Here is a 12,983-nt window from a genome sequence, read left to right as displayed (position 1 = left end):
CAAACAGCCAAACTTTCACGTAAGACAAAGGATAAATCCATATATTCCCTCTCAGAGGTATTCTCTTTTTCCTCTCAAAGATAATGCAGAAAGTTTAAGCAATGTGCTAACGCTGAGAGCTGCATGTCTGCCTCTGTGGCAGTGAGCGCTGTGCGCGTACGCTTTTCTCGGGCCAACCTCTTTGACTCCCGTGGAGCCTGTGATCTCAGTTCCGTCACTCTCTGCTGGGTCCCAGATCAGCTGTCCCAAGCCAAGGCTTCCCCTCAGCTGCCACCAATTGCACAATGCTGCCACATGAAGCTTTTCTGGCCAGCCAGCTAGCTGAGTCACTCACTGATAAGCTGACCATGTAGCTTCTCATGTGGAGAACTCTCTTGGTGTGAAAGGCGATGTTATCGAAACCACCAGTCCAACAAACTGTAAGTGTGTGAGTGACATGAAACCCGTGAGTATTTTTGCTAGCTGTCACTGGACTCTTTACTTACTTTAGGATATCACAAGTTTAACTGCTTTGCACAATCACAGCTCAAGCAGATACCTCAGAACAAGAAAACTTTGTCTCTTTTCACAAAAAGTTTTAAGGCTGCTTGCACAGCTGCCTTGCCTGCCTTAAGTGATCTATTAAAAAAATCTAAGTTGCTTCTTATTGTTGCTTTAACATTTCACAGGCAGTGCCTCCCCAGGCCTCGTAACACAAATAGTGTATCTTGATATGGCTTTGTCTGAAGAAGAACTGTGCTACACATCCCACTGGACTAACCATCAATTCTGTGTCTGCTTACAAGATCAGGGCAAGGGACTGGGTTGTCCAAGGTCAACCTTTTTGGTTTTTCTTGCACCTGAGTGCTAAATGCATGCATGCAGCCATGAAAGGCAGCGCAGCACCTCTGCTTGTAAATGTCTCTCCCCACAGATGTGAGGCTCCACTGCATCTCAGCTGCCCAAACTCTTCTCTAGTGGGGAAGGGGGAAAATTAATTCACCCTTCAGGATCCTGCATGCCACTGGCCAGTCCCATTAGGGTAAACCAGCTCATGTCTGGTACACCCACATTTTGGTGTCCTAACCATGATAAGACTTGGACAGATGAGGCATGGTTACATGGAAGTGCAAAGCACTATTCCTCCTGCCCAGACTGAAGGTCAAGACAGGCTGTGTAGCCCACCAGTCATCACGAATGGGGCTTGTCTCCACTGCTGAATGGACACTAGTGCTGCGATGCCTACTCTGTCAACAGCAAGAGGTGGTAAATCTAAAAGGTTTATCAAAGCCCATGTTTCACAGTTCAGGTCTTGATGACATGTTGGTATCACCCAGTGCTGAGAGTAAGCTATTGAGTTGGACCCTTTACAGGGCTTATCAGCTGGGAATGGCAGGGCTGCCAGCACAGCCATATGGCTGCTGAGATGACTGGGTTCAGCTCTGCCTGTACCTTACGTGCCTGCAACTTACATGCCTGCACTGAGGTTTGTATGGGCAGAGCTGGTGGGTTTTGCCTGCCTCCTCTATTGTAAGTATGCAGAAAGGAGAGCATATTGTGGCTGTGAAGTCAGCATGTCTCCCAAGTACCACCCAAGCACTCAGCAAAGGACCTGTCTTTCCCTTGTTACAACCAGAGAGGAAATTCAGCAGTGGTACAACACTTTCCTCTAAGTGTTCAAAACTGCAGCAGACCCCCCTGGCATACACTCCAGCACAGAGAATTAAAAGCAGCCAGGGGAATAAAAGTGCCCTAGGACCACTGTAAATCTTTACTTCATGGAAAATCTTATCTTGCACATGAATATGAACTGCGAGTAAATTTAATGTGTGGATTAAGTACTGTATGGTCTCCCTCATGGTGGGCTTTTCAGCCTAAAAAGAACAAAAGAATAATAATGAGTGTTGTGTTTGGGTATGATTGCAAACAGCTGTAATTTACAGCTGGACATTCTCCATCACAAATGTGTCCAGCAAGCAAGTGCTTCTGGGTTAGTGGAACAGACTGAAAAAAAAAAAAATCAACTTTTAACTTCAGCCTTAAGGTCAGAGTTCTGGAACCATGGGAGTCAATAATAAAATCTATTTAGCTCAGTGGGATTAAGCAAGTTTAAGACCTGGCTTAACCACACTGCTTACTGCTAAATAACAACAGAACACACTGAATATTTTAGTTACAGGCGTTTTTCTTCACTTGAAAACTATTCAAGCAGTGGATATGGGAGTCAGACAATTGAAAATATGCCAGCACTATACTGTTAAGGTATATGAGTTAAGGTCTTGCTCTTCTCTGTCCCAGAAAGTGAGTAATCTGTATAGTTTGACCACTTTACTGAAGAGCACAATAAAATTAAAACCAAGCTGTGCTGAATAAACACCGAGGGCTTTTCATGAGAGAATGAAAAGCTAATGGGGCCAGTGCATCTTTGCTGGCAAAACACTCAGTGCATGTGCAGAGCAACCTGTCTTCTGGAAGCAGAAAAGCTGTTTCAGTCAAGCTTCTGGGTCACTAATCTTTGTGTTTGCACATAAATCTGCTGGGGGTTACTGTGTCATTCTGAAAACAAGATTGAGTGCCATACACTACAGAAATCAACGGCTAGATTTAAAAACTCTTTTTTGTTTGTTTAATGTTTTTTTTTCATCTTTTAGTTTAGTTAACTGTTATCTCTTTAATAGAACATGAAAGCAAAAACTGCAACAGGAACTTCTGGAGAATATTTTTTTAAAAGGGCAAAATTACTGAAAGCTTTATAGTAAGCTGCCATCTCCCTTGTTCCTGGTAAGTGTGGTGTGTGACTGGGAGCTCTGAGTTTCTACTGGGACACAACTAATGAGCAGCAGTATCACAGGGGTCCTCACTCTAGCCAAGAAGAGACAGAAACTGCAGTCGCAGTGTGGGATTTTGGCCTCCTGCCCTCCTATTTGCTTGCTGCAGTGAGGTCATGAGTGGCAGGGAGGCAAACCCCCAGGGTGCACCCCCAGCCCTCCCAGCATCCCCTCCAGAAGCAGGGGAAGGAGGGTACCCTGGCAGCCAAAGTTTTGCAGAGCAGGTTGGAAAGCTGTAGTCCCTGAGCATGCTTTTAGGGGCAGACAGGGAAATATTTGATCATAAATCCTAAATCTGAGGTGTGATGGTTATTAATACTGAGCCCCTTCTGCTCTGTGGATGAAGGCAGCCTGCACCCAGCTACCTCACCACCTTTGACGAGGTAGGGAACATCTATCCATTGCCACCACTTTTCTTTCCAGAGGAGACAGAAATCAAACTGTCGGGTTTGGGGCTTGTTAATTACCTCCAGGGCCACTCCTGCAGGAATGTTCCACATTCAGCCCAGGGGGAGGATGCTGTGAAAAAACCCCCCTTGTTTCCTTTGGTCACAGTATTGTCCCCACTAAGTGCAAAATCTGCTTTGCCTTGGGGGTGAACTTGTACACCTCCAGGGAGAGGGTATAATGCTGACTCCAACTCCACTTTCTTTTTGCATTCATTCCAGTTACAGAAAATACTTCTGAGCCCTATAACTGTGCCAGCAATTTCACCCATATCCCATGCATTTTACTCAAGATTTTTTTTTTCTTAAAGTGGAGCAGAAAATTCTCCACAAAACGGTGTTTGTAAACTTGGGGAGGGAAGGTCAATAATTTTGGCGGTCTTACCCTCCGAGCAGAGAGAAATGTTATTCATCCACGCACAACATATAATTCAGCCTAAGTGACAGGCTCTGCTCTGGAGAAATCCTGGCCTGAGCTGGCTTCCAGAGTCAATTACCGCTTATTCCCAGGGAGGCGGGGGGCTGGGGGCCAGACGGAGCAGAGGGGGCTGCCAACGAGACATGGGGAAATTTACTCTGTGTCAGCCCGCATGACACAGTACCTCATTTGTGGAAAAATGTAAATCTGCTAGTTCTTTTTCACAGGCACTAAAATGTACAGTGTCTCCTCCTCCTTCCCTACCTCTTTCCCAAAACTGGAAAAGAAATCAGGACCGTCTTAGAAAGCTACCTTATATTTCAATCAATCCTCTTTCATAAAAGTCATTTAAGGTAAATACCTGTGCAGACCTACAGCCCAACTATAACATTTATTATGGCTCAAATTCTGAATTCCTCATTCAGGCAAGTTTCCCATTGAAGTTAATGGATTTTTTTGCTTGAAAAAGAGCTGAGTAAAACCCGAATACTAAGGATTTGGTCCCCTGCTTATCTGCGTGGTGCACTGCTGCAGTTCCAGAAGAAGTGAAAAAATTAATTAAATTCCTCCAAAATGCCAATCTCTTAAAACTTAAGGGGTAGAAAAGGGCATTATTTTTGTGCATAAAACATACAGAGAATCTCGTCAAAGAAAGAGTAATTCCCAGGGAAAGGATTTGGAAAAAGTCAAAAGAGAACATCTCAGAATAAATGAAGTACTTATTGCTGAGAAATGAGCTCAGATATATCTCAGCAAACTCTAAAGCTCAGAATTTACTGCATCATTCATGCCTTCTCCAGTAAGTTTCTTATCTCTCGTTTGGTATCACAACAAGGGATTCTGCATACTCTGTATGAAATACAACAAGTCTGTGATTTTTGCAGTAATAAACTCTACACATGCATGACAAATCCAAGCATGCAAAATGTTTAACATCCCAGTTCACAGATACTTTGGGGACAAAATCCGATTATGAGTTATACACCACAATAAATAGGGCTCAACGTTTCATAAAGCAATTTATAGTTCATAAAAATGACAAAATGTACCTGTCAGATAGAACGCGGAGAGCAGATCTCTGTGCTGCCTGCTGGAAGAAAGGGCAGAGATGTTTATTTTATATTCTGACTTGAAAATTACGAGCACAATCAACACTTTAAAAAATGCGTTACACACATTTTTGTCACATGTCCAAAATGTTAAAGTACAAGCAAAGTAGCAGAGAGTCTATAGTCAAATGGACATTCCAGCCTAGTAAATGTAAGAACACTTTGTTTAAAATGCCAAAACCCAGAAGATTGTCAAAGCACCGCATGGTATTTGAGGTCTGAACTACTCTATTTAGACAATTTTTTTTGCCAGGGCTTGGTTTTCTGCTTTCCCCTCTCCCTGCTTCTGCACTCCCACTCCTTCTCCTTTACCATTAGTCTCCTCCCATTCTTCCACAGAAACAAACATCACATATTTGGTTCCTTTGTGATGAATTATAAATTTTGCAAAGCTTGCCAGAGCTGCTGCAGACTTTTCATGAACACTGCCATGTTAATCTGCTGGCAGCATTTGCCTACACAGTACAGGATTGACCTTTTGCTGGTTTGCTCTTCAGTTTTTGCCTAGTACAACTCTTTGGATGGGGTGGGGAAACATGGTTCTTGTTCTGGGAATAGAAATTGTAGCCTCTCAAGTTTAATAGGACTCTCAAGCCTATCCCTGAGCTAGTTTGCCACTTTACTTTTATTATTTTTCCCCCTCCTTCAATCACTTCAAGTGGTATGATTCATGGCTTTGGCACAGTAACCAGCTGTTAAAAGCAAAGATGAAATCCATAATGTTTTGAAAATTTGCCTTAAAGACTCCATTCCACTTGGACATGCCCAGAGTGTCCTATCCCCAGCTGCACCTGTCTGGGCTGTGCCTCTCGTGGCACAAAAGGGACACGCAGCTAAGCAGTACAGAGAGTCAAGGGGCACAGAAATAAAAGCCTATTTTCTCATTGCAGTTATCAGTAAATACATTTTGAAACTGCTCTTCCTGGCTTATCAGAATGCTGGGAGCCTCATCCCTATTTCCAAACAAGCTGGATGACTTACAGGTATCCTGCGCAGCACCAGAGAGTATGGATGTAACTCTTCTGGACTGGAAAAAATGCTGCTGACAAATTGCAAAGAAAAACCTAACTTGTGCTGCAGTTACATTGTGTTTCACAGAAAGGTGTGAAAAGATCCCCTGAATGGATCCCTGAAGATCTGACAGCAGTGGGAAGAACTTCCACTTGATTCTGGAAGCTGGATTTATGCTCTTTGGACTTGTGCCTGCTGGGTTTCTGGGGAGATGCAGTTTGATATGTATCACCCACCAGATTGTCAGAATTCACAGTGGCACGGCTCACAGGAGGGTTTTTTCCTTACTGTATACTCTCTGCAATAGGCAGAGAACCTGTGGGAAGGGCTTGGAAGGTCCCAGCAGCTCAGTGGGAGTTTTCCCATGGCATGATCACATTGTTTTTAGTGTTAGGAAAATATTATGACAAGTCTGGTATTTTTCACTGTTTCCAGTAGGTCATACTATTTCCATGCTCTTTGGATACAGAACTATCCATGCTAGTGGCTACAGGCTTTAGAGTGCAGCCATTCTCCAGTCCCCTGGGCTGGCATCATTTTTCTTCTGTCCTCTGCAAGGGGTTTGTTAGGACAACATCATCCCATACATTCTTGCAAGTTCGAGTTCGGAGGAGACCCAAACCTTAGGTTTAAGCATGACTTATGGGCTAAACTCTTCTTTAACAGCTGGGCCAAGACAGGTTCCTCTGCCCCCATGCCTAATCCCTCCCACTAGCAGGAGGCTATGACCATATGAATTTCAAGCTGCCCAGCTTTGATGCTGAGGCCTGCACTACATTGCATCTTTGCCTGCAAAACCCAGGAGCTTCTCTCACTATCTGAGCCATTTTTCATGGCCAAGTTGTGTAGACACCATCCAAGTCACCTCTTCTTTTCCTCCCCACATCAGCCAGGGCCTGTCTTTCCATTTCATGCAGCCACTATGTGGCAGTGCTGTTTGAGACACTCCTCATGTTTCCCACTCTTGGCTCAGGCCACCACAGGTGCTCATGAGGTTGTGCAGTACAACAATTTAGAAAATTGACCTGGTCAAAAAAGAACAGATTTCCTTACCCCTGCCCCCGCCCCCGCCCCCCCCCCCCCTCCCCCCGCAACCTTCTTGATTTCCCCTATATTATTTCTAATCTAGATCCCTTTTCTGAGATGCTTCCCCAGGGGAGGGTGTCACATCATGGGGTGCAGTGTGAGAATTGGAATGGCACTGGGGGTAGTGGAGACCTTTGCTGCTGACATAACATCATATCCACCAGCAAGGTCACTTCCACCTGACATTGCTTCCACTCCCTTCTGGAGCTGCAGAGCACTCCTGGAGAAAGGTACATGGTGTGGTAGCCAGAAGGCATTGAAGGAGACAGCTTGCTCTGCAGCCACGAGCCTCATGGATATTGAAGAGATTACAAGAAAGCAAATGTGAACTTTGATGATGCTAAAAGCCCCTAAAATGGGATGTGGGGTTCATATCACTGTTGTATTTCCCTAAAATCCCTAATTTTGAGAGGAAGATGAGCTGGATAATGTCTCTTCCAGGCTCGAGGAAAGCTGCCCTCAGAGGGAAGAGGAGATGTCCCTTGTCTTGACCATTTGGGGTGCTATCTGAGCCAGGAGACAGTGAGTGGAACTGCAGCCTCAAGTGCCAGTTTTCAGTTTCCATCTTGATGAATTCACTTGCTGAAAGCTTTGAAAAGGTGATCCCTTCTGGACAAAAAAGTGGATTGAGATGATAGGCAGGGACACAAAAAGAAATGTACAAGTGCATTTCAGTGAGATAATTCTAACTTCAATTACCCTCTCATTTAAGTCCTTTAATAAACATCTTTCTTCACAGAGGTGCAATGCAGATTGCATGGGGCACCTCAGTCTTTACCTAGTGGTCACACATTCTCTAAATGAGACTATTGACTTCTTTCTTACACAGGCTGGAAATAGAACTGTGTTGGATTGTGTATTTGTGTGACCCCCTGAGCTGGTAATGGCCCCATTTCGAAATAATGGGGGAATAAGATCCAGTCACAAGATTATTCTTCCTCCCTGGAGAAACAGATGTATTGCCTGCAATGAAAGGTAGTTAGCAACTATCCAGCAATTTTAATTCTAGCCTATATTGCTCCCCTCTCCTGGAGAAAGTGAGCTGTTGTAATTAAAGGTAGTTAGCAGTTCCCTAGCAAGTATAAATACTTGCAGCCACTAATTACAGTCTGCTCTCCTGTTCCCCTGCTTGCCACAGTACTAGGCTGCTCAAATTAGGGGGAAATATCTGCCCTCACTTCCTGCTAATAGTTTGTGATCTCATTCAAACTCATTCAGGAATCCCCATGAAGGGTTATGACCCATAGTTTGAGGAACTCACAGCTATAGAAACAGTTTATTGTGATTTATTATGTTTCTAATATGCTGGTATTACCTATGTAACAATGTAAGCAAAGGGGTGGTACTTCGTATCATATAATGCCTGCATGACTATTTTTTTAATAGCTACGTTTTGATTGTGCTATTTAATTTGCATTTTATTTTACATCGTTAACAACTTTACTGAGGCCAACTCATCATCCATCAAGAAAGCTGAGAATATGTTCTACAGTCTTTATTACTCCTGGAAGTAAGTTACTATGCTGGTTATAGAAATCAGGGACAAGAAATAATTTTGATATTGCTGACAGAATTTAAATATCTTCAAGACCTAGCACTAAAAAGTGCTTTATGGGAAGCTTAATATTCTCTTGATAAGTGGTAGAACATGTTCACTAGCAATGAACATAATACTGAATTTTCAGTTCTTGCAATCAGTGGGTTACTAAATGGAGGAAGGTTCTCTTCAATATGAACATGGATATTGGAGGCCAACTCAGACATAGGAACTTATATGATGAGTAGGAAGCAAGGAAGGGAAAAAAAATAACCACTCAGGTGTCTCAGATACTCGAGCTAGAGAAACCAGCTACAGTAAATGAGTATGAACTATGCTGTTTCAGTACATCAAGAATTACAAATTACAGGACAGTGGCTGGTTAGACTTCTTTGATCCCCAGCTGAGTTAGTTCAGATACATTAATGGCAGAATTTAATTGATCTGTCTATAGTTTATTAATCATTCATGGAAGATTCTAGCTGTACCCCAAGACTACTGGGACAAAACAAGTTTTCAACCAGCAGTAATCATGGTTGGGTTCTCAGTCTCCAGAGATTTCATCTCCTTTCTCCATCCTTTATTGCAATGAGCCAGAGCTTGGGAACATATTCAGGTTTCAGTATGTGTTAAATGAGCTACCAAAATTAGCTTGAAGTGTGACAAGTTGCAATCTGTTGTTGAAGGGAAATCAGAGAGGAAATTAAATACTTTTATTGTAATTGGGACTGAGCAGTGAGCTAGCTCATTGTAATTGGGACTGAGCAGTGAGCAGAACGGGTTGAATACAGCTATTGAGATGGAGATACAGGAGTGTTAAGAGTGCTCCCCAGAAATCCCTCTTTTTAAAATTCGTTGCAAAAGGATTGCTTCATAAACTGCTGGGCTCACAGGCATTTTTGGATAAGAAACAAATGAAAACTATTGAAGTATGTTCGCTGGGCTTGGAAGACTGTCCTGGAGGCACTGCGGGCTGACTGTAGATGCATTTTCCTTATACCTCACCCACATCAACCTTTGGCAAATAAAAGCCAATAAATTGGCTGTTGGCAGATTCAGGCATTTTGCTTTCCATCTTGCCTGTCCTGTGGATTAACTGCTGTTTTTGTGAGAGAGCTCAGTCACAGCGATTGTGTGGAGTTACACCAGAGACTTCCCTGAGATAGCACAGGTGTACATGTGGTGAGAATTTGAATAATTTCTTTGGTGACAGTGAAGCAGTACAAGCTGCCTGTGCATGAGTAAATTGCACAGCTTCTAGAGCATCTTGTTTGTCTTCCTTGGGTGGTAGGTGCTGCCCTGGAACTGTGCAGTGAACCATTTATGCTCTAAGTCAGCAGCTCTCATATTAGCAACCACCCAGAATGCTGGATGTCACCCTGTATTGGACTGCAGTTAATGAGCTGTAGACACACTTTTTCCAAGCCAGGGTTAAGGAAAGATGTCATTACTATATACTGCCATTTGGGAACCAAACCAGGAAAAACACTTTTATATCTGTCTTCTTTCACATTTCACTCTTCACATGTCTTCCATGTTGATTCTGTTTTCATTTCTGAAAGTTTTGTTTGTTTTTAGCTCAAATGTGGTTTATTCTTGAGCTAGTGAAGCCAAAAAGAAATTTTTGTGAAGGGCACAACCTGATAGCATGCTGCAGTTTGGGTGATGGGACTCCACAGAGTGTTTTTTTCTGCTTCAAACCTGGGTGTTGTTGTGGACCCAAGACCAAAACTTCTGGCTAATCCTCTTATTGTGAACCCACCTCGGTCCAACCCCATGCACAGTTTTTCACCTTCCACAGTAAGATGAGTTTATAAACACCTTCTTGTGCTGGAAGTTAGACCTGTGCCTGTGAGACAGAGCTGCCCTGCAGCCTCCCAGCTCCTTTCCCTGCACAGGTATTTATAGACTGTGATCCAGCCAGCCAGCAGCCCTGCTCTAGACAAACTCAATTCATTGTGTGGATATCTTTCGCTCCAAGGCATGTTTTCCCAATGTGTTAAGTATCTTTCTCCATGTCTTGCAACCCTCTCCAGTTTCCAGTGTTCTCCTTGAAGAGTGCAGAGCTGCTCATCAGGGCTGAAAACAGAGGTAATGGAAATCTCTTGCACCCACAGACTTGCCCTGTTTAAATGCCCATGAGTATCTTGTGGTCACAGGAAATTGCCCGAGGAGATCAGGTCAGGCAATTTATCATGATTCCTAACATGCTTTCTCTCACTGCATTCTGTACTCCTCACTGTTCCTAGGGGCTTTATTTGAGGATTGCTTTCCAGTGTGGATTTCTGAGGGATTTAAAATCACTTGTAAACTGCAGCTTGAGTGTTTCTCTGTAAATTTGCAATATAAATGTATGAATGTGATTTTCACTGTCTGTTACATATTTATTTAAGATTTACAGACTGTAAGATTTAAAAGGGTCTCTCTTTCTTCCCATTTTGGAGTTGGTTATCATCAGAGCCACATCTTTTAAGAAACTGTAAAACTCCTTCTGGATTTCATGATTTCTCTGAGGCCTTTCAACACCTCACTATTAATTTTTCACCCTGGAGTTTTATTATTATATTCTTGGCATACATTGTTCTTTCTTCTCTGCTTTGCCCATTAATCCTTATTAATCTTCAGGGGCAATACAGTCTAGTGACTTGAACATGGAACCCGGGAGTGAAAGACCCAAGTGCTAATCCTGACTTTGCAGCTGACTTGCCGTGTGGCTTCCAACAAGTCACATCTCAGTCACAGTCTCCCTATCAGTTCTATAGAGATAATAATTCTTACTTAGCTCTACCTAAATACCTCTCAGGGGCATTGTATTAAGTAGTTAATACTTGTAAAGTGATTTGGATCTCCAAATTGCTGTATAATCAGCATAGGTATTAAGCATACAGGAAATTTTATAGATCTGTAAATGCTGAGTCTTCTGTCCTGCATCTGCTCAGAATTTTCCTGCAGTCTGTCCCCAAAAACCATGCAAGGTTTCAACACAGATGAGCTAACTTTAATCTTTTTCAGTGGAGATGAGCAAAAGAAAAATCCTTGTTATTTACATTAATCAAATAGTTAATTTCCAATGCCACTGTTAGGAAGGTCTCAGTCATTGCAAACAAAGCAGCAGTCACCTTGGAAAACCTCCTGTCTCCACAGAAGTAGTCTCCTTATCCAGGAACAAGTCACTTGGCTGAAGTGCTGCTTGCACTTAGGCTATTGCAGACAAGAATTGTCACTGTTGTGCCACAGGCTTTAAAAGATTTATTGGGAAGTCTGAGAGCTCAGAAATTAAAGTAGATTTTATTTTCAGGAAGTCCATATATGTGAAAATAGGGGAAAGACAAGCCTAAATTCCCCAAATAGTGGTAACACTTCCCAGGGATGTGCTATGTCAATCAACTGTGATGCATTTGCTACTACCTAAATATCTGCTTGGATTGTGCGAGGAAATAAAAAAGAAGACAGGGGTAACACCCTAGGCTGATTGAAGCCAGTGGTTAAACTCTCACTGACTTCAGAGGATGCAGTTTTCATCATAGGTGCAGGAGAAATTGTAGCAATGGTTCCTCAGTCTCTTTTTCTTAAATGGTAGTTTTGATGGATTGGCTTCTGAACATCTTTACTTATTTCTCATCATGCTCTAATATAGCCTCGTACTCCCTTTATAATGTCCTTCTCCTCTCAATTTATTTTCATTATTTTTTCCCTTAGCCTCTTTCCCCTTTTGCGTTCATTTTGTTTTCTGACATTCTCTCAGCTGCCTCTCTCTATTTCTGCTGTCTTCCACCTCTGTGCACAACATCTCCTTCACACAGCTCCTTATGCTGACATCACCCCTGCCCCAGCTCAGTGGCCAAGAGAAGATAAGTGAGCTTGACCTTCTGCCTTGCAGGGAGCAAGAGGCCACTCCTAAAGAGGCTGTGAGGGTGTGTTTGTGTGCATGCTGAGTGTGTGCACATGTGTGAGAGAGACACAAGTGGGTGTGTTCTCCTCTCACAGCTCTTAATAGCTGTGATGTAACAAACAGCACTGATTATTTGTGACTGCTGGTTATTTAACCATTCTCTTGCAGGCATGCTGGAATGCATTTTCCTGAAGGCAAACAGAGCTCCATGCCCAGGACTGAGCAAGACCAAGACTCAGGCACAGTGTCTGGCTTCAGCAAGGGCTCTCTGCATCAGGCAGAAAAGTGCACAGGCTGGAAGGCTTATGAGAGACAGGGACAAGCAAAATCCAGCCTGGAAATGTTGGATCTAATCCTTCTTTATTCCTCAAGTTAGCCAACACTGCTGAATTGATTGCAGTAGGATACATTCCCACGCCAGTCAAAACAGATGTTCATACAGTAATTCTACTTCACAAGGGGAAAAAGTTCTAATGAAATATTTCAAGAAGATGGGGTTAAGAATGTTACGTCAGATACAGAAAGAAGTCTTGGAAAAAACTGATATGAGTGGAAAAGGGCAGGCTTTGGAGATTTACCAAGCTAAAACTTAGCTTACTCACTGCATCCACATGAAGAGACAAGGAAGATGCCCCTACAATTTAAATTTAATTTTCTGTCTATTTTTGAGTTTTGCC

The 12,983-nt window shown here is 42.9% G+C and overlaps 1 protein-coding gene across 1 annotated transcript in view; it reads right to left on the bottom strand.

The window, feature by feature from the left end:
• AFF3 (ALF transcription elongation factor 3) overlaps window positions 1-12,983 on the bottom strand; it is a gene marked incomplete at both ends in the record, with an annotated part of 311,403 nt that overhangs the window by 65,196 nt on the left and 233,224 nt on the right. Inside the window, one exon of the mRNA XM_083885208.1 lies at window positions 4,721-4,761. Coding sequence (XP_083741334.1) covers window positions 4,721-4,761 — 41 coding nt within the window. The remainder of the gene's footprint in view (window positions 1-4,720; window positions 4,762-12,983) is intronic.

The sequence above is a fragment of the Zosterops lateralis genome (assembly GCF_965231275.1).
Source record: "Zosterops lateralis genome assembly, chromosome: 2".
Lineage (NCBI taxonomy): Eukaryota > Metazoa > Chordata > Aves > Passeriformes > Zosteropidae > Zosterops > Zosterops lateralis.
The sequence above is the reverse complement of the archived record's forward strand: the minus strand, read 5'-3'. Positions and strand labels throughout refer to the sequence as shown.